Raw genomic sequence first — 25,202 nt, 5'->3', positions numbered from 1 at the left:
TCTCTCCAGGTGGTCTCAATGCAGAGGTGTCAGGGACAGATTGTTCAGTATCAGCCCCATGACCTATTCAGAACAGTGAGGCATTGGGACCCAGTCTTTCTGCCAGACTTTTATCTCCAAAGTTGAAGATTTCACCAGTGCCAGGTGCTCAGTTCCCACACTGCTGGGAGAATCACACCTGACCAAGAAACCACTGACGTGTCACCTTTCCAGGCAGAGTCCAAAGCAGAGCCCCAGGCAAGGAGAGGAGACGTCAGGACAATGGCCATTTCTGCCTTGTGGTATCTCTATTTTTCCCTCCTCACTTGGGGCTGCCCATCAGGGTGTGCCGAGGAGAGCCCTGCGCCCCACGGTAAGAAAATGACTCTGCGGTCAGGCCAGAAAATGAATGGGGTGGGTGAGAGAAATCCAAGGCTCTCTAAGGGTGAGAGAGCCACTGGGGTCAGCTTGTACAGTGGATGAAGGGGTGTGAGCTGTGAGTCTCCTCACAGAAGTCTGTCAGTATCCTGAGGGGGAAGAGATCTGCCGAGATCAGCATGCACAGAGGCAGGAAGGTGGGGTGTGCGTGTGGTAGTGGTGGTGCTGGGGTTCTTAGCTCTGGGCTGCTCTCCATGCCTGATTTGATTCTGACATTTCCTCTTCATGCTCTCTCCAGACGTCACTGGAGACGCAAAGAAACCTGTACTTTTGAGAGATATTGCAGCCACAACAGCCTTCATCAGTGCTGCTGAGGTGGCCGTCATTGGATTCTTCCAGGTCTGTTCAGATAATCTCTCAGTTCCCTGGTTATGTTGCTATTGATTACTTGTATTCCACCGGGGTTGGGGCCCCATTATGCTGGGTGCTGTACAAACACCGAGTAAAGGCAGTCCCCAACTCAAACTGCTTACAACCTAAATAGGAAAGACAGACCTGGGCAGAAGGGGAGGGGTTATAACAAACAAGCAGAGTGATCAAGGTGAAGGGGTAAACATCCTGTGAACTCCATAGTGGGGGATGCGGGGGAGGGCATGGAGGGATGAGCTAAGGAGTACAGGAGTATGAAGTGGAAGAAGGGAAATATTGAGGTGGAATGGAGGGAAGGATGGAGGGGAGCATAGGTCACAGAATTTAAGGCCACAAAGGACCTTCACGGAGAATGAAAGGCAGGGGGATAATGGAGAATGGAAGGCAGGCGGATCGAAACTGCAGTGGAGGGACCCCCTGCAGGACCCTCACTGCACTGATGAAATTCAATAAAGACAAGTGAAAAGTACTTCCCTTGAGAAGAAAAAGTCCAATGCACGACTATAAAATGGGGACTAACTGTCTAGGTGGTAGTGTGCTGAGAAGGAGCTGGGGCTATAGTGGACCACAAAGTGAATATGAGTCAACAATGTGATGTAGCTGCAAAAAAGGCTAATATGATTCTGGAGCGTATTAACAGGAGTGTTGTATGTAAGACACATGAGGTAACTGTCCCTCTCTACTTGGCACTGGTGAGGCCCCAGCTGGAGTTCTGTGTCTAGTTCTGGTCACCACAGTTTCAGAAAAATGTGGAAAAATTGGAAAGAGTCCTGAGAAGAGCAATAAAAATGATCAAAGGTTTAGAAAACCTGACCTGTGAGGAGAGGGTGAAAAAACTGGGCTTGTATAGTTTTGAGAAAAGAAGACCGAGTGCCAACCTGATAACAGTCTTCCAATATGTTAAGAGCTTTTATAAAGAGAATGGTGATCAATTGTTCTCCATGCCCACAGGCTGTAGAAGGCTTAATCTGCAGCAAGGGAGATTTAGGTTTGATATTAGGAAAAGCTTTCTAACTATATAAGCTCTGAAATAGGCTTCCAAGGGAGGTCACGGAGTCCCCATCACTGGAATGTTTAAAACAAGTTGGACAAACCCCTGTCAGGGATGGTCTAGGTTTACTTGGTCCTGCCACAATGCCGGCTGTACTTGATGACTTCTCGAAGTTCCTTCCAGCCCTATGTAGCTACGATTCTATGGCAGTGAGGGAGGAGACTTAAGCAAGCAACCAATCAGCAAGAAGGACAACAAAACACCCAGAGTAAGAACAGGAGGAAGTAGATCCCAATGACATCACTGGTGTCTAAGGTTCTAAAGGTTCCTCCTGCCAGCCCCACTGATTTGCTGTTGCTTCCTTGGCTCATAGCTTTTGTCAGGGAGAGAAACATTGTGCTCTCCAAACAGACTGCTTCCCAAGAGCTTCTGCCTCCTCTAGCCCACATGTTCCTCTGGTTGGAGGAGGTGGGGGGCTAGAAAGGACTCCCCATGATCGATTCATTGGAAAGACTCTCTAATTTCAGAAATAATACATGCCCATGTAATAAAAGTGGATTCACAAAGGGGCAGAGTTAAGGCTGGGTGTGTAAATGGAACTGGTGATTTCTGCTGTTTGAGTGTCTACCACACAAGCGCTACCTTCTCAGACTATAGTGTCACAGAATTTTCTTGGGGTCTTTTCTTTCAGCACTCTTAGGACAAGGGGTGCACACACGGTGAAAGTGATTCCTGTGTGGAGGGCCAGTGGGAGGCCTAAGCACCACTTACATCCTGCCTCAGCTTTCAGAATAATTCTTCAGTGGGGCCTAGGGCTTGCACTGACCATCTGCACAGAGGTTAATTTCACCCTGAGTGAGGCTGGGCTTCACTGCACACAGTAAGACATATTTCTTCTCTAGAAAACCTTCAACCGGTTTTGAGCATGCAACTGAACTAGCATCACACAAATGCAGCACACACCCTGCCTTTGCTCAGAATATTATGCTATCCTTGGGGAAAGGAATACTATCACTGCACATGCCCTGTGAGAAATGTGATGGCCACAGACCCAAATCAAACCCAATTTTTCACTGGAACCCTCCCAAGCTATCTCTCAATGAGGCTAGGTCCATCCTTGTTTCAGCTAGCCATTTCAATACTATATCCAGGGCCATCCCTAGGGGGCTGTGGGGCCTCAGACAAATCAGCCTCCCCACTAGTCTCCTCACCATCCACCCAGCATGTGTGACTGCCGCTCTAGTCCTCACTGTCCTCCCGCCTGCCCATCACTCTCCTCCCCGCCAGTCTCCTCGCCGTCTGTCTGGCGTCCTCCCATTCACCTGACTGCCGCTCCTCACCATCCACCCATCCGCCTGTCTCTCAGCTCCCCATTTGCCTCCTCACCCCTCTCACCCACCCACCTCCTGCCTCACCTCCCCCCACCTCCTCACCTGAATATCAGGACAAATGGTGTCCCGATCATACATCTGTTGGGATGCAGGACAAAGGGCTAAATATCAGGATAGCCCCAATTCTATTGAAGCATGAGGCACCCAAAGCACAGGGCCCAGGGCAGTCTCCTCAGTTCGCCTTACCCAAGGGGCGGCTCTGACTATATCTGTTCTAAAACAGGGCATAAGAACAGTTTTTCTTTAAATGTGGAAAGGATTTTTTTTTTCTATTCTCCTCAGACTCCCAAACAGATGAACCAACTTTGCTCAAAATTTTCCTTAATTAAAGAAAGAACGGAATCACCTTCAGACAGAGACCAGGCCTTGAGAATTTCTGTCCAATCATCAGTGAAAGGTATTAGACATCAGGCACTCAAAAGGAGGGGTTGGAATGGAAATGGCTGTACAAGCTTAAGTAGAGGCTATGACTGTCTCTAGTGCTCAGCTGTAAGAAGAAGAAACGGACATCTGATTAATCCAAAATTGCTCAGAAGTTGCACATTTCCAGACTTCTTCAAAGTTTTGGTATTTTAACCCACATTTAATGGTCACTTTTTAGTGGAAGTATGTGAAATATTTCTGTTAGGGGGAAAAAATAAAGATATTAAGTATTGCCACCCCCAAGTATTCAAAAATCATGAGTCAGGCCTCAAAACTCATGAGATCAGCTTAAAAATCAGAAAATTAAAAAAATATATTACGGTTCTTTTAATCTACCTTGTAGTCTTTGAGACTTTACGGTTCACGTTTCAAGATTTTCTTTGCAACCATGAGGGCTAGAATTTTTTTTTTTAAAGGAAGCTGAGATTCTCACATCATCACAGGACTCCAGGAGTTGGTGTTTTGAGAAAAACACCAAATATCACTAGACTTGTGCAAAAAATGCGAGAGTTGGCCACACAGACTCTGTGATTTGTTTCCTTCCAATCCTTTTGAGTTGTTGCCTGGGAAGCCTGAGGTAGGGAAAGAGGGAGACTTTCCCTACAATGTCATGGAAACAAGGGAAGGAAGGAGCTGATGAGGAGGAAAAGTATGGGGTAAAGGGGATTAGGTGCAGGACCTGTTTTTACACTGATACACACACAGTCATATTGCTGTGCACGGGATGGTGTGTGGGGGTGAACAGAGAATAAACATGAAGAAGAATGATTATGCTGATTACTAAGAAGGAGGAAATGGATGGCACTAAAAGATCCAGCCTTCAACTTTCTCCCAGAGCCCACTCCTCAGACAGTCAGATTTTAGATTCAGATACAACACACTTTGAAGTCCTTTGCAGTCCCTTCACCCTTCAGCTCCCTCTGATACCCAGCAGTCTCCCGGACTCCCACTTTCCTCTCCCTGAACCCCATCAGCTCACCTGCCCCTCCCTGACCTTCAGTACAGGTTCCCTGACTACTCCCCAATTCCCTGCCCCTGACACTCAGTCACTTCTTAACCCCCAAGCTTTCACCTTCCCCACACTGATGGAAATACCAGGCTGGATGTGAATGGGGTGCGGGGAGGTGGATTGGGAACACTTGTTCTGGTGGGGAGACTTGAGATGTGCCTGGTAAGGAAGCCCCTCTTCGCCGACTTGGAAGTTAGAGTGGCAGAGTGCTTACACCTGCTCTACTCTGAATGGCCACCAGATGTCACTGTTAGCCCCTCCAAATCTCAGCTGCTGCCAAAGCAGCTGTCTGGCCAATGTCGAGAGGGAGAAGAAAACCTGGGTGAGTAACTTCAGCTGCTTCTAATATTATTTTTTCTTTCTTTACCTCTCCTCCTTTCCCCCCCACCCACTGCCTCTTTTCTCTTTCCCCTTCTCTCTCCTTTTACCATGCCATTTCTCTCTCTTGTTTTCCATCTCTCCTTCGCTCCATGTCTCCGTCTTCCTTCTCCTTTTCCACTCTCTCCCACTCCTTCAGGAATTAGAGAGGCCAGAAGTTTCGAACTTCCACATTGTTGTAGGAAAAATCCAGGAGGTGCCGTTTGGACTCAGTACCAACCCTGAGGTCCTGTCTCATTATAACATCACGAGCAATACCATCTCCATCTTTCGTGTGGTATGTCTGCCTCATGCCTCTGCCCCTTCTGCTCAGGGCACTGAAAATAGTCCTGTAATGGTGAGATCCAGAACTGTTCCCCCTTCATCCCTTCTTGGGTATCAGAGAACATATTCAGGGAGATATGGACAAAGGTTTCTGTTAGCCTGGAGAAGGCCAGACCAAAGGAGGAGGAATGGGGGCTCCTGGAGAACAATTCATTTTTGCATTTTGAGTAGGATCCTAACTGTTCAAAGGGTGAATTAAAACAGTGGTGGAAAAACCTTCAAAGGTAATTGGGTAGTGTTGAGCCACTTTAGTTGAGGAACAGTTGGACTGTAGACACAGCCGGGAGATTTGGGTTTGAATCCCAGCTCCTTCCCTAACCCACTGTGTGGTACTGGCAAATCACACATCTCTCTGTGCTGCTGTTTCCCTAGCTATAAAGTGAAGATAATAAGAGTTGTCTAGCTACCTGCCTCACAATGGACTGTGTCTACACTTGCCTATTTCCCACTATTACTAATTCCAGTGCAGCTTCATTGCATGCAATGGCAGGAGATCCAGTAAGGATATGCTCGGCCTGGTCAGAACAAGTGTAGTAGATGACATGGTAGTAAAAATGCAACAGTGGCAGCCACTGGTGCGTTCTGGTCCCTAGAGTTCCTGCAGTTCCTACCACTGGTGGAACTCCACCGGGGTTAGCAGTGGTGGAAAAAAATAGGAGAAAAGGCTAGTGGAGACAAGACCGGATATGCTGTGATGATAAATTAGTGAATGTTTGTACAGTGCTTTGAATGTATACATTGATTAGTGTTGTGCCTAGATGTTGCCTTGGTGTCCTATAAATATCTAAGATGGATAGTGTTTTTGTATAAACATTGTTCATGTTCACTAGTAAAGAATGTCCTGAGCTAAGGCATCTGTAGAAAGGCCTTGATTCTGGGGTTCCCTGCTGTCCCTGTACACCAGCTCTGCCAGTATATACGGGCCTCAGGGCTGGCAGATTTTCTCACTCAGGAATGCCTGTGGCATATGGGAGTTCCCTGTGGTGCCCATCTCCTTGAAGTCCCTGATGTAGGGGACAGCAAAGTGGCTGGGGGAAAGAGCAAGGCATAGTTGGGGCAGGCAGGAGAGTGGCCAGAGTACAGTTTGCTCTGGCTATTCTGGGCTGCTTTAATGGCCCATAGAGGGCTCTTTAAAAGGAGCATAAATTAGAGATGCCCCAGGGACTATTCCTGTCCCCATCTGGCCTCAGAAATCAGGAGGTGCAAAGATGGTGTAAGCCACCTTTGTCTTCTCTGTCTGCTCTAATCACTTCCTGAGCTAAACTCAGGTGTTTAATGGATAGTCTAGTTCATATAATGTAGCTAGATCTCTCTCCCTTCTGTGTAAAAGAGAACCAGTTAATATTACATAAGACCTAGCAGCTGACACTGGATTTACTGTCAGCAGGTGCTACAAACTGAAACAACACTTATTTCTGCTATGGGCTGTTAGTCATAATCATTTTCTTCCAAGGATATTTAAGGATCTTTTGTTTTCGCAATGTGAGGGAAATTAAGGATAATTAGGGTGGGAGGATAGAGGAAATTGCATGACATTTGAAACAATTCACATTAAATACAATCTTCCCAGTTCATGCTTCCACTTTTGCAACTGAAACATCATTTAATGGAAGAAAAAACAACAACAACAGATCGAATCCCCAAACCAGAATTAATTTTGATTGGCAATTTGCTTGTAAAATTTCCCCTCACAAAAATAAGTTTAAATTAGATTTTTTCTTCTGAAGAAGTGTGTAGGAGTAGGATCAGATCTTTCCTAAAAAAGCAATTGGAAAAGGAACTTGGAATAATATTAATTGGAGGAAGGACTGGAAAGGCAGGCAGACAAATCAAAAGGACAGCAATTAATCAAAGACATAAAATAATGTTCTTTTATTTTTGCATAGCACGGAAACACCATAAAGGGTACCAGACTTAAACCACAATGACTATAATCCTGGGCCAGATTCTCAGCTGGTATAAATTGGTGTTGCTTTGTTGAAGTCAGTAGAGCTATGCTGATCTTTGCCAGCTGAGAATCTGGCTTGATCAATGGAAAAAGGGCATAATTAATCGAGGGAGGGCGTGACAGAGCCATTTGGGTCTGAGCTAAACTGTTAAATGCAACACTTTTTCTTAGAGATGCAGCCTTTGCATAATCCAGGAGTATATCTGAATATGATTTTTCAGGAATGGGAATCAATAGGTTGTAATTCAAAGTCCACTGAAGTAAATGGGAGCCTTTGCCTTTGGTGCTGATAGACTTTGGATCAGCCCCAAGGGCCTGTTTGATTTTACTTGCACTGGTTTTGCATTGCACTAGTAGGACTCCACTGATTTCAGTGACATTACCCTTGATTTACAGCAGTGTAAGTGAGAGAAAAATCATCCCCTATGATTTCAGGAGCAACTAGTTCAGTGGCTTAAAGCAGCATAGGGACACATTGGATCAAAGACACAGTGATAGTGACCATGGGATGGGAAAAAGGGTTGCATGCCTGCACACCTCTGGAAAAGCTAACATACATTCAGAGGATGAGCAGACATATTTAATAAAATATGGGACATCTATGTGGACACAAGTTCCATGAGCCTAGCACAGCATGTTTGGAAAAGGCAATTAAATCCCAAAGGAATCAGCTGTACTCTACTGTATATAGCTCAACAGCCCAATCCCTTGATTTAGCCGTCTCCTGTAAAGTAGCTGCATATGTAGCTGTTATACTTTGGGGGTTAGTTGTTGTTTGATGTTTTTCCTTTCTCCCTGTTTACGGGGAAGAGAGCAGAAGAGACTCTCAATAAAACAGCTTTCAGATACTGATGAGGGGGAGGAAAGGAGGGATGGGATGGGATTGTTCCCTAAAGATGGTCTTTGCAAGGCCTGATTTTATCTCAGCTGTACTGGAAAAATTCCTCTCTTTATTGGAGAGATTTCCTGCTTGCACAATGTTTCCAGGAAATGCACACAGGCCTGTGCCAGTGTTTATTACTTTTTAGAAAGACTGAAATAAGCAGACGAACATTTTTAAAGGAGAGGGCGAGAGTGGTGGAGGGAGTTGGGTTTGTTTAATGCTGTCTCCCCAGAAAGTCCAGGAGAGATTGTCCGTTAATCCCCCCCGGCTCCAGTGGGGTTTAAGTTGATGATACAGGGATGTCTGGCACCCTTAGTGTTTCCTGCTATTTCATGAGTTTGTTCTGTCATGAGGAGCCTGAGGAAGAGACTGGGAGAAAGAGCAAGATGGCAGATTTATAGGCCCAGTGGTCCCCAAGAGAGTTTCAGGTGATGAAAGGGGTGTGTGTGTGAAGGCATTCACGGGTGTCTATGTGCACTGGAGCATTTGTGTGTGTCTGCCCATGCCTCTGGCAGAGGGCAGGAAAGGGGTACTGAATGGAGAAGAGCAGTGATTTAAGGCTTCCTTGCAACATCGTAGGTGGACGACAAACGTCAAGATTTGGAACTCACTGATGGCAAAAAAACTGATGCCGCCAAGATGAGCCGTTTCATTCAGATCAATGAGCTGCGAATGGTGACAGAGTACAACCCTGTGGTAACTAAGGATCCCCGTAACCCCCTCCTCCACCCCTGCCTTCTCTCAGGCTCTGTCTAGTTGGCCGGTTTTTCATTTTGGGGGATGATAGGATTCTGACTGGCAGCGACTGTTGGTGGGCAAAGAGCACAGTGCAGCAAGGAGCCATGCAGGTGTCTGTGCACACACCTCTACCACTGCCTCTCATTCCTGATAGGCAATGCCCCCTTGTATTCACAGGAGCAAAGGGATCACCAGACTGAATCAGATCTGTGGTCCATCTAAACCAGTATGCTGTCTCCAAAAGTGGACAGTAGCAGCTGCTTCAGAGAAGGCTCAAGAAACCCTGCAAAGGATTTCCCATAGGGGAAATTTCTTCCTAACCTTGATCTATTAGTAGTTGGCTTAAGCCAGGGGTTCTCAAACTGGGGGTTGGGATCCCTCAGGTGTTTGTGAGGTTATTACATGGGGGGTTTTGAGCTGTCAACCTCCACCCCAAACCCCGCTTTGCCTCCAGCATTTATAATGGTGTTAAATATATAAAAAAGTGTTTTTAATGTATAAGGGGGTGGGGGGTCACAGTCAGAGGCTTGCTGTATGAAAGAGGTCATCAGTACAAAAGTCTGAGAACCCTTGACTTAAACCCTGAAGCATGAAGGCTTCTATCCCTTGTCATACATCCACATACAATCTAATGTAGCTGTGGATATTCTCATTATCCATATAAATGTTGAGCCCTTTTTTGAATCCTACTAAACTCTTGGCCTCAAAAGTATCTGGTGGTGATGAGTTCTGCCAGCTAATTATATATTATTTGAGTCCTGCCCTCCACCTCACAGCTCTGCAAAAATAGTTCAGTCCTGACCTGCACCATTATTCCTTCGACTCAATCCCCAGCCCCTCTTCCTGCCTCCCCCTCTCAAACTACTTAGCCCACCCATCTCACGTCTGACTTGGAGCACCTATGTTTTTTCATTCTTTAGGCCATGGCACAACTCTAGCTGTGCACCACAGTCTTGACCTGGCCGGCCTCCTGCTGGCCCAGTCCTGGGACCCACCCAGCTCTGCTAATATACTTGTCTTTCTTTAGTTTAATATTTATTCTAGTTTCTTTTAAGTATATTATAGGCCCTAGCAATATTAGGCAACATGGGTCAAAGCAAGCCCGGCAGAACCCCCTACCTTCCATCTTTGGACCTTCACCGCTTCCCCCAGACACCTGAACCCTGGCTTGCTGCAACACCTCCTTCTTTCCCAGGCCTGTGCCCTCTCAAGCAGCACTTCCAATGCACCTCAGTCCTGACTCACCTCACCTCCTGCTTCTCCAGGCCTGTCCATTCCCACAGGGTCTTCCAGCACTCCTCACTCTTGACTTGCAGCCCCCTGCTATTCCAGTCCTGACTTCTCCCACCCCCAAGCCACATTATGCAGAGATGTTACGGGGGTGGATGAAAGTCCACTAGCCATTAGGCTAAGGTGAAACTCTTGGTACTTAGGCCCTCCAGACCCACACTACCTGAGACCTGGTGCTCCCTGATGGAAGGCTGTTACAGAAATGCACTCCCTGACCCCGTCCCTGTTAGTTGGCTCACTCTTTCCTTTCCTTCATAGAAATGCTGGCAGGCATTTCCACAGGCTGCCTCTGTGGTCTGGAGTGGCACATGGGGAGGCAGCGGGTCAGAGGCAGCCTGGCCAGACTTCTGTTTGGTTTGAGGGAGCGGCTGCAGCACTTCAGGAAGTGGGTGGGGGGAAAAGTCAGATGACAATTTGCCCACCAACCGGAGACTGTGCAAAAACACCATTGGCAGTGCCAGCCAAGAGTGTCTTCACAGAGGGCCAGTGTGTGCTGCCTGCTTTCTGCCTTCCCTGGGGGGTGGGTGGGTTGTGTCCTACCCATTTCTTCCTGAAGAGCTGCAGATGGAGACTTAACCCTCTGCACTCCCACCTGCCCAGCTCACACGTTGCTTAGTCAACAGTTTATATTTTAAGACGCATCCCCACGATTCACAGCTAATGTTAAAGAAAGGAAACGAGGTGCCGGAGAAGCCTTCCTGGTTAACTCCATGAACTCCCCAAGTTCCTTACTCCCATCCCCTCCAGATCCCAGTCCCGAGTCCCCTGCAACCCCTAGTTCCCTGTGGTCCCTGTTACCCAGGCACCTCAGGAGCTCCCAACTCCAGATTCTTGCCCCTCTAGGCTTCAGCTTGCTGTTCCCAGACTCTGTCTCCCTGCCTTCTCTCTGAACATCCTGTCTTCCCTCCAAGCCTCAGCCCCAGGGCCTTCAGACCCCTGGCTCGGGTGTCCCCCAAACCATGACTTTAGGAGCCTTCAGGGACCCAGCTTCAGTTCCTCCAGAGTTTGACTTCAATCTGAGAACATAGCCTGAGCTGTGATTTGTAGAGAGAGAATTCAGCTGAGCCATTGGGATTTAGGACTCCCATAATGCAGCAGATTTACTATTCCTAATCGCTGTGTCTGTTGGTGTCACATTTGTCTTTGGCAGACGGCAATAGGTCTGTTCAACAGTACAGTCCAGACTCACCTCCTCCTCTTCACAGACAAGACCTCCCAGGAGCATACGGAGCGAGTGCGCAGGTACCGGGAGGCAGCGGAACTCTTCCGAGGAAAGGTGAGGCCAAAAGGAGCGGAGGAGAAGCCACAAGAGAGGATTATTGGAGGGGGAAGAACAGTGACTTTCCCCAGGGGGAGGGAGGAAGACACTCCACATGCCCAGGGAGAACAGGAGCCAGGTGAGTGGGGAAGAGGAGAAGCAAGTGGAGATAGGTGATAGTCCACGAGAAAAGGAGCCGATCTGCTCACCCCTCTCCAGTTCATGATCTAACAGGGAAGGTGCCCAATATGCGCTGCCTCTCTAAAATCTGCCCTGTGGTTTCAGCTGGATATGCTGCTCTTCTTTGCGTCTTGCCCTAAATAGCTGGCATGTTTTGTTGTGAGATGACAAACAGCTGTTGCCTTTCATCCCAGCAATGGTTACATTCCACTGGTGTGCCAAGTGATCTCTGGCTATACAGCTGGAACTCCCTTTTGGATGCTGAGAAGTGCTATTGAAATGGTCAGATAGCATGAATGCCACAACGATTCTTTAGCCCTCATTAGTTTCCAGGTAAAAAAGATCTGTGAATTTGCTGTTTGAAGAGATTTGCACGTGGGTCCCCTGGGAGGGCAGAACAGATTTCCCACGGTGGGGACTCCATAGACAGATTTCTCCCGCCTCCCCACTGCCAACTGCCCTCCCTGACTGCAGACAAGCACTCCCCAAACACTCACCCTCCTAGGATTGGTTCTCAGCTCACAGTTGGGCTGAACACGAGCGCATGGGGACGGAACTAGTTAGTAGGCAGACCTGGTAGCAATAGAGAGTTCAGGGCATGGCACACAAGTTGGGGGAAGAAACCAACAGTGGGGAAGGAGGTTGAGCTGAAGCCCTTTGGAGGGGGATTTTGTGGGAGGGTCTGGAAGCTGGTAAGAATTGGGGCTGTTGCATTAGAGCACAGGGATGGATCAGCTGCTGGCAGAGGGCTGAAACACCTATTAGTAGGGGAGAGGGTGGGTTGAAGAGCAAATATATTAATCCTCAATGTTTTAAGGGTTAAGCTCTAGTCATAAGGCATCCCTTGCAATCACTTTACATAGATCTCAAGCACACATACCCTCAACTTGTTTTCCATTGAAGCCCCTCCTATATATCTACATTTGTTCAGCAGTGAGACACTCACTGAATACTACTGTGCAGTAGGTGGGGTCTCACCAGTCTCCTGTAACGAGAGACTGTTACCTCTTTCCTCAATTATATGATGTCTCTTTATATGCAGCTCCAAAATGCATGGCCCTAACACTGATCCCTGCAGCACGCCCCTAGACCTGTCTTCTAATTCAGCACACTGCTCTTTACCACCATTAGCCTTGGAATAGGGTCCCACAGCCAGTTTTCCACTCATGTGACATGCCCAGCTCCAAGCTAATATGAATTCACTTTCCAAGCAAGACTTCACAAGGCACTTTTCCAAATGGTGTTCTGAGATCCAGATAGTTTATAAACGATTAGCCAGCCAAGTCCTGACATCCTCACTCAGTTTTTAGTTAGTTTTGACTCAGGCAGGACTCAGTGGGAGTTTACCTGAGTGAAAAGAGAGGGAAGATTTCAGGAGCTGACCAATTATTTATTGTTGTTATTGTTATTTTATTTTATGTACATAGTGCCAGAGACGTACATAATTCTGCATAACGCTAGGACTGTGCCAGACCAATACCAAGTTCCCTGCCCCAAAAGACTAGATGGTGACTTGGCTGACAGGCCCACAAAAAGGCCTGAGAGCGAGTAAGAACCACTGCTTATGTCCCTACTGGGGCTACCTGGGCTTTGGATCTGGGCACAAAGGAGTAAGCAGGGCTACTTGCCTGCCTACTCTCTTCCCAGAGCAGATTAACAAGGAGTGGTGGTGGATTGGATGGGAGCATGAGTGGAGCCTTGGTTCCACCGCTTGCCTGTTTGCCAGAGAAGCTGAGCCAGCATGGGGGGAAGGTGGGGGAGGGAGAAGAGTGTAAGTTTTTTATTATTGCTACAGGCCAGCAGTAAATTACAAGCCCTGAGTAGCAAGCAGGGGATAGGGAAGGAACTGTGACTTGGAGGGGTATCTGAAGTCACAATGGACCCCTAAGAACACAAGCTGGACCAAAACAAACAGAACAATCCCAGAGAAATAAAACAGCAGAACACAGACCAAACCCAATTTAAGCAGAGCAGTAACTGGCTCCCTCAAGGGTGTGGAAGCTTTGGATATCTTAGCTGGGAAGCTGTTCCAGACATACGGGTGGAACAAAAAATGGCTGAAAATGGTAACCTGCTCCTTCTTCTAACAATTTTAAATTAAGCTCAGGAGGACGAGAGGGAGGAAAAAGGGGTGGTGGTGATATAGGCAGGGGCTGAAGGGGAAGAGGAAAAGCATGACTTTGATGTGGAAGTAAACAGGAACCCAAGAAAGGGTATCAAGGAGAGCAAGGAGAGAGAGATGATAAAAATATTGTTCCGCTGACAGCACTTTGAGTGGATTAAAGCAGGAAGAGACAGGAGGTCAGACAGAAGGAGGTTGCAGTAATCCATGAGAGCACTAACTAGGGCATAGGTGATTGTCTTGTCAGATTGAGAAAAAGGAATGGAGGAATTTTAGCTTGGTGCACAAGAAGTCATGGCAGGTTTTGATGAGATCCTGGCTCAGAGGAGACAGAAGAGTCTGTCCAGTCTATTGATCTCATTTTCTACCACTTTCTAACGTGTCCCATCACTATGATACTGGACTGCTGATGAGGAATGAAGATGACTCCAAGGTTGTGAGCCTTGATAATGGGAAGGCTTCTGCTGATGTCAACAGTATTAAAGAAGAGAGATGGAGGAGAAAGCTTGGGAGGGAGGCCAGATGATCTCCGTTACCTTGCACCTGTTATAGTTATTTACGCCTGTGCAATGTCAGAGTATGATAGATAAGGAGTGGCCAATGTGGCTTCATGAATGACTGCTCAAAAGCCTTGGGTTAGATTAGTTTGGCTGGAAATGGAAAAAGGGAGCAAATCAAAGAAGAATACATAGTACTGGGGAGGAAAGGGCAGCAAAAAATCAAAAGGAGTTAATGCTAGTCAGAAGGGTTAAGAGTAAGAAGGAGGGGGTTCTACAAATGTATTAGGGAAAAGTACTAAGGAGAAAGAAGGCCCATTAGGGCCTAATTCGACCAAGCATCCTTATTCAGCAAAGCACTTAAGCACATGTTTACCTTTGATCGCCTGCTTAAATTCTATTGACTTTGGTGTGACTTAAACACATGCTTAAAGTTCAGCCTGCATTTAAGAGCTTTACTGAACTGAGCAACCTTCCTGAAGAGAGGGATGAAATTAATCATGACTCAGAAATTGCTGAAATACTGAACTTCCTTTTGAAAATCTGTCTTAAATGAAAATCATATAGCAAGAAGTTTGAACAATGAATATGGAAAAAAGACCCAGTCAGAATAACTTTTGATAGAGAACAGGTAATGGAATATTTGGAAGTGTGAAGATATACAAAGTCATGGTGAGAGTGGAGATTTCTAGTGGGATACTGTGTTAACTCTGGCCAGATTAGCATCTTCATTCATGATCTGAAAGCGGAAATAAACAGCATATAATGAGGTTTCTGAAGGATACAAAATTGGAAGACGTTGCAAACACTAGTCAGGACAGATGGGCAGGAAACATGGGCAGAAAATAATAAAGGATCTGATCCTAGTGCATCTGGAGAAAAATAATCCATAGTAGCATTTGTGGACAATGGGAGGGAGAATTCTGGAAAGCAATAACACTGAATGAGAAGTAGAGGTGCTAGCTGACAGCAAATTGGTCATGATTTTTCAAAACGGTCAGTAGAAACCTTGGCTGCACACGCAAAGACATCATATAATGAAGCAGGGAAACCATAGTCTCTCTGCCCATTAAAGCCAATGGGACCCTTTGTGGAGTAAGGTTCTTCTGACTATAAGGATGGCAGAACTGGGCCTTATATGACCGATGCCACTGCACTTGGAATTTGATGTTTATTTCTGGGCGCCACATTACCAGAAGGAGAGAGACACTGAAGGGAATTCAGAGACAAGTAACAAAAATCAGGGATCCAGAGGAAATTATCAATGAGGACAGATTAAAAGGGCTAACCATGTGTAAGTCAGCTCAGAGACAACAAAGGTGAGGGAGGACTACACATTCATGATGACAGCGTACAAATATTTGCAATGTACAAACATGAGATCAGGTGAGGTACAACAGTGCTATTATCCCCATTTTACAGATGGGGAGATGAGGCATAAAGAGGCTAAAGCCCAAATCCTCAAAAATACATAGGCACCTAACTTCTACTATCTCTGAGGATCTGGTGACTTGCCCAAGATCACAGAGGAAACCTGTGTTAGAGCAGGGAAGTGAATATGGGTGTTCAAAGTCCTAAGTCAGTACCCTAACAACTGAACCCTCCTTCCTCTTACAACTAGGAATGTGTTAAATGAATGTTGTGTTTTATTCACCTCATAAATGGTCTGTGACTAGATTGCAAAATTCTTGAATTTATTTTTTAATGACAATTATCAGTGAATAAATCTTGGTCTGTGATTGGTGGCAAAGGATTTGTTGTAAATATTCATACTTTGCACTGTGGTGGTTAGTCACATTAGTAATTCAGTCAGAGAACCATCTCTGTTAAGGGTATCAGATTTCAGTCCCTCTATAGCACTGCATTAACACCTGTTGTCATCCACCACTACTGACTGAGCCTGCCAGCTAAGGAAGAAAGGAGATCCTGCTTTCCATTGCTGATGTCCAGACAGTCCAGGAAGAAGATCCTGCCATCAACCAGAATGACTGGAGAAGGAAGAGAAGACGACCCTGGTGCTGACTGGACCTACCAGAGGCTAAAGAGGACACCACTGCCTGGAAGAGAAGGAGCCACTCAGCAATCACTGCCAGCATGTGAGCAACATTCCTGTCATCTCCAATGTGAGGTCCTTTCTTGTTCAACTGAGAGGAAATTCAAGCCTCATCTGAGGAACCCATTTGGAGGTTGGCTGGGATCCCCCAGTGGAGAGGGCCTGAAGTGCGCCCCACCCAGTGGAGATAATTTGAAGCAGTACCTTGAATTGCTTTGGGTGGATACCTGATACAGCTGCTGGGTTATTGTTCCAGTACATATTTCTTTTTTGCTTTAGAGTGGAATCTGAAGATTGTAAAATGCTGGAAGAGGAAGCCAGATTTTCAGCCAGTGATAAGTCACCAGAGAAAAGAGAGGAGGTGTGTTACTTATCCACAAACCTGGAAAAGCACTTTTGAGTGGTGACAGAGAGCAGGCAGGGCAAGGATATTCCTTCTATATGACATTTAATGGTGATTTTACCATTAATCATGGAGAAAGCCATTAGGTGTCAACCCCATGTCAATTCGGAGAAGCACTGCCAAAACGTGAAGCAGGTGACAGTGTTAGATTTTTCATCACTAAACCAAGTGAACATAAATGTCTTGGAGGCAGAATGGTTTTGTTTCCATGTTAGGTGCATACAATATGCCATTTACAGGTGGAGAATGACTGGTGAAGTTCATAAAGAAATACTGTGTGAATGCAGATGTTCTCAAGAAGATGACACATGGAGTGACAAAGGATATCCTCACTGCAAGGGATAAGGTTGGAGTGAGGTACCAAAGTGATGTGGTGGCTGTTGATCACAATGTCTCTTTTGGTGTATGGGTCAGAATACAGACCTGGGACATGCGACCCTGCTGGTTATCCTTGTGGGATTCTTGTATGAAAACAAATGCTTCAATGTCCTTTCTTTCCTAGACATGATACACTGTACGTCAGGAACATGAACAGGCATATCTGGCTATCTAATGGGAACACTTCAGAAGTTTAGCATACCCATCTTCAACCTTTTTATCTTTCCCATCAGAATCTATGGCTCTATGACTGGGAAACACAACTCTGTGTTATTCATGGCTAAAAGAAGGAAATCCAAATATTGTAAATATGGGCTGCAGATACCTCACTTGGCAGATAGCTGCAGCAAAGCTTTTTCACTGTCTCTTGAAGAGCTGATGACTGATTTTGGTCTTGTCATTTTGCTCCATATTACCAAAGCCAACACAAGCTGAAAGAATTTGCTCTCTTTGCCAATGAAATCCCACTCATAATCATAAAACATGTTTCCAGCAGGGAGCTGAAATTCCACGAAATAATCAGTCAAACACTGTATAAAAGGCCGGCCCTCTTTTCCTGTTTTCTTTCCTTAGAGAAAAGACCAGCAAAAGTGGAGTTGATTTCTACCCTTACAGGACCATATACAACTAATCTTCGTCTTCCTCAGCTATGCACTGGATCCACCTTTGCATTTAATACTAGACCTCCAAGTACCGATACCCAACTCAACTGGTGACATTGCTTGGGTATATCCACAGACTTCTTCAGCAGTATGATAGAAAACTGAAACATGCTGCTACTTGACAGCATAATGCTCTATAGGAGAATGATCGTTCAGTTTTGGATGACTAGGAACATATTTTCCCAGCAGTGATTTCAAAGTTGGACATTATGTGAAAAAGCACTTGAAAGGGAGCGAGGAGATGGATTTTTATGGACACAGACTGATGTTTTAAATGGCTGCCTTGTGCAGATGCTGAGGAATGTTTTCCCTGAGGATCACTTGTTGAAAAATGCAAAAGCAGTTTTAGATCTAGGGGCGCTGGTAACAGATTTGGCTTGATACCCAGGTGCCTATAATTTCTGAAAAGGTTGTGACACCAATTATTGGATGATTTAACAGCATATCAGTTTCAGGTTATTGACAAATTCACTGGATCAGTGAGTGGATCACGTTCCTGTATGTCAGAATACTGGAGGGAACTGCTGAAGTTGCTATGTGCATCTGAAAGACTGCCTCATTTCAAAAGACATCTCATCATTTTACTTTGCCTCCTCCATTCAAATGCTGACCCTGAAAGCGGTTTCAGTATGGTTAAAATAGTGAAAACTCAGCTTTGCCAGTCCACGAAGATGGAGGTGTAAGGAGTTAAGTGTAAAAGACAAGTTCTTCCCATGCAATATAAGTTGGTCTCATTTGAACACATATTTCTGTAGTTATTGCACAAATGAGTGGCACAGTTGCCAACTTTCACAGGGTAAATAAGCACCCCGACTTTCACAATAAGACAAAGATAAAGCTAATCCCATTTCAAAACAAGGCCAAAACAAGCCAGTTCCTAAGAACCCCAATGCTCTATGTGACTAGAACCCCCCGGCGTACAGTCTGGGACTGTGGTGGGCCCACTGTGCACCCCTGACTCTCTCCCCCCCTTGGCCCTCCTTGCCCCCTTTGCCCTCCCTTGCTGATCAAAAAAAAAAAAAAAAGAAGCAACAAGCTACAACAAGCAACAAGCTACAGGACAAACAAGCTACAAGCCAAAAACTAGCCAACAAGCAACTCACAAGCCAATTAAACCAAAAACAAGCCCAATTTCTGTATTTTTTTGCAGGTTTGGTGTGTCTGTTGTGTGGAAACACACTGGACGCGATTGCAAAACGGCTTCCTTTGATTCACTCCGTGAGAAAACAATCTTAAAAACACATTTGATGATGCTAATAATAATAATAATAATAATAAATACGATGTGTCAGCTATGCTGCAGCACTCACCAAAACACAGCCGTTAGATATTTTGGTCATTTGTGTCAATAATGATAACTTGTCTCTGACACAGGCAGGTTTGAAAGTTGAGAGGTATTCAGGGAATGGAAATATAACAATACATCAGTTATATGCTGTAACTAACCAGCAGAGCATTATTTTTGAGTTTTATAATTGACTATACAGCTGGTATAAACTGATATTGATTTCAACTGAGCTGTGCTAATTTATACCAGCTGAGGGTTTGGCCCACAATTTGAAATTAGCCTTCGAGTGCCTATTTGAGCTAAAAATGCACTTTTCAAGAGTAGTCAGGCTAGTAAAGCTTCAGTGCTCAAACGTTTATAGAACGCTAACATGAAAACACCAAGGACAAAGAGGATTTATTACATGCAGTATAATAGACATTGTGACAGATCTAAGTGCCATAAATCTGGTGTAGAGAACAGACTTTACGCTAGCGCCAGGTTTATCTTGAAGTTGTAGTGCTGCCATCAGTCCGCTCCATGCAGGGCTGGATAAAGAGGCAAGATGGTGGTTGTTTCTGTGGCAACTGGAGGAAGGCAGGATTGTAGTAGCACTCTCAAGCCCTGGAGGGGCAGGGGTGTGGCTGTAGAGGTCTAGCATCTATAGTTCATTACAATGGTATCCTACTAAGTCTTTGTGTGATCATGTGTGTCTGCTGTCCCTCAGGGTCTCTAGTTTGCACTCTCTCCAATGCAGATTCTTTTTGTCCTGGTGGACAGCAATGTGAAGGGCAATGAGCGTGTGATGTCATTCTTCAACCTAAAGAAGTCCCAGTTGCCAGCTCTGGCTATATTCCACACGCCAGATGAGCAGCAGGATGTGCTGCCCCTGGGTGAGGTCACAGTGGAGCATGTGCAAGACTTCTGCAGTGGCTTCTTAAAGAGAAAGCAAAGGGTGAGTACGCAGTATGTAGGAGAGCATTGCTACTCACATGCTTCTGAGCAGGACAATCTTGTCTCTCTGCAGCCTCTGCTGTGTCATTGCTTCCATTGCTCTTGGGCAACAGATCTCAGCAATAGTACAGCTGACTGGGTTTGGAGAGCCCCTGTCTGCCCCAACTTTTACCTTTTAGCCTAGAGCAATAAGGTGTCCTGTTCCCTGACTTCAGGACTGGTGTGAGAGTCTCATTTAAGGAAGCCATTTCCCTTCCTGACAACAGTTGCCTGGGGAGATGGAGAATAGGGCTGCATCAAGATGCAGGGATTAGGAGCAGGGGTGAGTGTGTGTGGACCCTGAATATAGCTATAAGGGGATCAGGGAGACAGAGGGTGCTTTTAGAACGACAATTCACCAAGAACCTTGCAGATCAGAGGACTCAAAGTTGGGCCAGCTCTACCTGAGATTAATCACCACCCCTTTGCAGAGGGAGGGGAAAATTAACCTCCATTTTCATTCAGTCCTGAGCTTCTATTGCTTTTATAATGGCTTAACTTGCTGTAGTAAGAGCCCTTGTGTGCCACAGGCCCCATGGCCTGTGGTGCCCCCTGAAGGTAACTCAGGGGCTACTGAAATGGGATGGGGAAATTAGGCAACACAGGCCGTTGAAGCAGGAATTTAAATATTCTTCCCCCTTAATCTCCGTGCGGAAAACCATGATGGTATCAACCCAGCTTTCCTGCCCCTACTGTATTTTAGAAAGAAGATCCCAGCCCAGAGGAGAAGACGGAGCTCTGACTCCCATCTCAACCACCGGATAAAACACTGTGCCTCTTTGCAATGCTACCTGCACTCCGTATAAGAAGAGTTCACTGTGCCCAGCATCTCTGGAGGCCCTGAGACAATAGGAATATGAGGCCAAGTAAACCATGATCAACCCTTCTCCGTTCCACAGACACATACATATATGCTCTATCTCTCTCTCCTTCTCACTTGCCAGTTCCACCCCCTCTCATCTTAATGCTCCAGGAGCCATGGCACTGGACTGCCTTGATCCTTCTGGGCTTCCACTGCCTGTTGCCATATATGAGAGCAAGAGGCAATATGATGAAACTGCAGGTCAAAAACATGCCTTGCAGAAAGTTTATGCAGAGATTGGCAGGTCTGTTTCCTTGATGACTCTGTCTCTGTTCCCTTAATACATGGTCCCCCCCCCCAAATCTGGCACTGGTACTGTGTTGGGATTTCCTTACACATCCCTCTGCGTCTAGGAGCTTATTTGTTGCCTGAGGTCACATGACCTATAACATTACATTTTGCTAAATAAAGCAGAAAGTGAATTTCCTGAATTTGTGTGGCTATTTTTTCTTAATTTAAGTAATAAGCCTAAATATCTCTAAAAGAGTAGGTCCAAGTCTCTTTTGGCTGAATTTAAATAATGCTGCATCTAACTAGTCAGATTACTCAGTAAATAATGTTCCTCAACCTATATTGGGAGTGCCTTATGTTTGACTTAGATATTTCTGTTTTACTGTTAGACTGAGGGCTTCTATGTGGAGGTCCCAGGCTGGAATTGCACTTGGTACTATAGCGGTGGGATTGACATATGTTAGCACAGCTGCCAGGGAGTGCAGAATTGGAAAAGCAGGAAGTGCTGCTAGTTTGGATTAAGGTACATAGGCAGAACTGTGTGGGAACCAAAGACTATAATGGAATGAAGTGCTGCCGGGTGGTGGGTTTCTGAGGAATGGAATACTAAGAACTGCTGTGGGTCAGGTATACAACTAGTTGGAAATTTCTGAGTGAAACTTCTTATCACCGGGAAATGCTGAATTATCAAAACCTAAACTTTTTCTGGGCAAGGGTCAGCTTTAGCTACATTTTTTACTTGAAAAAATGTTGGAAAAAAAACTGGCAAAATGTTTTGTTTTGACAATTTTTTAAAGGAAAAATTTTGTTTCTCTGGTTTGAAATGACTTTTGGTTTTGAAATTTAAACTGATTATAGTAAAATAAAAAAAATTAAAATGGCCTAAATTGAGCTGAACCATTTTAAAATTTCATCCTAGTTTTGTACAAAAGATTGTTTTGATATCCCAAATATTTCCAAAGTATGGAAAGCCATTTCCTTCCTACCTCTAGTCAGGACTGAGAAGACTGAGTTGTCAGTAGAGGAGGTTTTGGAACAAACTGGTAAATTAAAAAGTAACCAGTCACCAGGACCAGATGTGTATTCACCCAGCGGTGTATTATCGCCTAGGCCAACAAGGCCTAGGCCTAGAGTGGCAAATTTAAAGGGGCGGCAAATTTGAGCACCCATGGAGGAGCTCCCCTGCTCTAGCTCGCCCCCTCTGCAAGCGTGCCGCCGTATCCTGTTTCTCTGCCCTCCCTCCCAGTTGCGCCGCAAAACAGCTGTTTCGTGGGGAAGGGAGGGAGGGGGGAGGAGGGGAGAACGTGGAGCACTGGGGGAAGAGGTGGGGCTGGGGTGGGGATTTGGGGAAGGGATCCAATAGGGGCAGGGAGGGGTGGCATTGAGGCGGGACTTTGGGGAAGGGGTTGGAATGGGGGCGGGGAAAGGGTGGTCGTGGCGGGGCCAGGGGTGGGCGGGGAGATAATTATTTCAGGACAATTAATTCAAGGTGGCAAAATCATTAATCCGTCGCTGTATTCATCCAGGAGTTCTGAAGGAAATCAAATACGAAATTCCAGAACTACTAACTGTGGCATATGTAACCTGTTGCTTAATTCATCATCTGTACAAGATAACTGGAGGATAGCTTATGTAATGCTGATTTTTTAAAAAGGCTCCAAAGGCAAATCTGGCAATTATAGGCCAGCAAGCCTAACTTCAGTATCTGGCAAACTGATTAAAATTATAGTAAAGAATAAAATTATCAGACACATAGATGAACACAATATGTTGGGGAAAAATCAACAAGGATTTTGTAAAGGGAAATCATGCCTTACCAATCTATTCGAATTTTTGAGGGTGTCGACAAGCATGTGGACAAATGTGATCCAGTGGATCTAGTGTATTTGGGCTTTCAGAAACCTTTGACAAGGACCCTCACCAAAGACTCTTAAGCAAAATAAGCAACCATGGGAAAAGAGAGAAATTTCTCATGGATCAAAACCTGACAGGAACTGAACGGAAACAAAGGGTAGGAATAAATGTTCAGTTTTCACAGTAGAGAGAGGTAAATAGTGGAGTTCTAACAGTGAGGGGCTCCTCGGCCACAGCAGGTCCAGGGTTGAGTTGGGACTGGGAGAGGGGTGCCCCTCCCCTGGCCCCAACTCAACCCCAGACCTGCCGTGGCCAAGGCCCTCCTCCCCCAGCCTGAACCCAAACCCAGACCTGCCACAATCAGTGGAGGGGTGGCCCAAACCCAGCCTTGGCCTGGATCTGTGGTGGGGACACCCTCCTCTGGCCCCAACTCAGCCCCAAACTTGCCATGGTTGGGGCGCCCTTCCCCAGGCTGGACTTGCTGCGCTGGGACACTCCTCCCCAGGCCGAAACCCAGCCCCGGACCTACAGCAGCAGGGAGAGGTGCCTCTCCCCCCCAAACCAGGTGCTGCTGCTGGGAGAGACAACTGGGGGGAGTCCTCTCTCCCTGCTGTAGACCCGGAGCACCCTCCTGCACCACAAACCCCTCATCCTTGGCCCCACCCCAGAGCCCACACCCCCAGCCAGAACCCTTTCCCACCCCATGCCCGAACCAGGGCTGGCTCCAGGCAAGGGTGCAGCAAGCAGGTGCTTGGGGCAGCCAACGGCAAGGGGCAGCATGTTCGGCTCTTCAATGGCAGGTCCCTCAGTCCCTCTTGGAGGGAAGGACCTGCTGCTGAATTGCCGCCAATAGTGGCTTTTTTTTTTCCACCGCTTGGGGCAGCAAAAATACTGGAGCCGGCCCTGGCCCCAACCCTCATCCCCAGCCCTACCCCAGAGCCTACACCCCCAGCCAGAGCCCTCATATTTATACAGCCCAACCCTCTGCCCCAGCCCTGATCTCCACACTCCAAACCCCTTGGCTCCACCCCCACCAAATGAATTTTGTTATGTGCACCTACATGAAGGAGATGTGTCACACAGTTGTCAATTATTTGAAGTGTTCTATTGCTCTGCTTACTGATTTACTGTCCGTTGTCTGTCTATTTAGATTGCAGATTCCTGGGGGAAGGGACTGTGACTTCCTTTCTGTCTGTACAGGACTGAGAATACAGTCGGCACTTATAATACATAATATAATAATGATATTCCCACGGTGAATTGTTTATGCACTCCCAGATGAATGTCCTCTGCCCTGGCTACCTGAACTAAGAAATGAATTGAGTCTGGTTGAGTCCTGATTCAGTAAGGTACTGAAGCACACGGTTAACTCTAAGAACAGGAATAGTTCTTTCCTCAGGAATCTGTACTGGGACCACTGCTGTTCAACATATTCATTAAAGTTTTTGAAAAAGGGGGTGAACAGTGAGGTGGTAAAATTTGCCGCTGATACAAAATTATGGTACTTGATATAGTTAAGTCCAAAGCTTACTGCAAAAATTTACAAAGGGATCACTCCAAGTTGGGTACTTGGGCAACAAAATGGCAGGTGAAATTAAATGTTGATAAGTGCAAAATAATGCATGGTGGAAAATATGATCCAAATTATACATACACAATGATAGGATCTAAATTAGCTGTTACTACTCAAGAAAGAGATCATAGGCTATGCCTACATTGCAGATGAGACAAGCATGGCTTGTCCTTGCCAGTTGACTTGGGTTCTCAGAGCTTAGGCTAATTTTTTTTATGATGAAGCAGAGAAACTGCTAGCCAGCATGGCAGAGGGTAAAGGGAGCCTTTGGGCCCAGCTAGCCCAGCCTCCTTATACCAGCAGCCAATGCCAGGCCTGGAGGGGGGAGAAAAGGAGAGAGCCTGGCTCAGTTTGGGGCTGACTGGAAAAGAGGCAGGAGCTAGCTGTCTCCCTCCCTGAGGGGAAGGAGCACTAGCCTGCCAGCCAAGGCAGCCAACAGGGCGAAAGCACTGTCTCCCCAGCTTGGATAGACTGCAAAAGGGACCTAGGATCCTCCAGCACCTGAGGTAACTGAGTGAGCAAATCGCAGAAACACTGCGGGATTCACACTCACCAAATTGCAGCTGCCTCACCTGAAGGAGCCTAGGATCCTGTCAAGATGCCACCCAGGAGAGGACCCTACAGGAGGCAAATTGGACTAGAGGGGCCACATCCCAACCTGAACAGATTGGTGGGAAGTAGCCACGGGCACTAGATTTTTGACTCCCT

The 25,202-nt window shown here is 46.2% G+C and overlaps 1 protein-coding gene across 1 annotated transcript; it reads left to right on the top strand.

Moving 5' to 3' along the window:
* The first annotated feature begins 62 nt into the window (after positions 1–62).
* ERP27 (endoplasmic reticulum protein 27) lies at positions 63–21,265 on the top strand. The gene is made up of 6 exons (XM_030548404.1): positions 63–756; positions 5,118–5,255; positions 8,713–8,829; positions 11,312–11,437; positions 19,739–19,936; positions 20,678–21,265. Exons 1-6 carry the CDS (start codon positions 643–645, stop codon positions 20,714–20,716), a joined length of 732 nt encoding a protein of 243 aa, XP_030404264.1. The 5' UTR covers positions 63–642; the 3' UTR covers positions 20,717–21,265.
* The last annotated feature ends 3,937 nt before the right edge of the window (positions 21,266–25,202 follow it).

The sequence above is a fragment of the Gopherus evgoodei genome, chromosome 1, assembly GCF_007399415.2.
Source record: "Gopherus evgoodei ecotype Sinaloan lineage chromosome 1, rGopEvg1_v1.p, whole genome shotgun sequence".
Taxonomy (NCBI): Eukaryota; Metazoa; Chordata; order Testudines; family Testudinidae; genus Gopherus; species Gopherus evgoodei.
The sequence above is the reverse complement of the archived record's forward strand: the minus strand, read 5'-3'. Positions and strand labels throughout refer to the sequence as shown.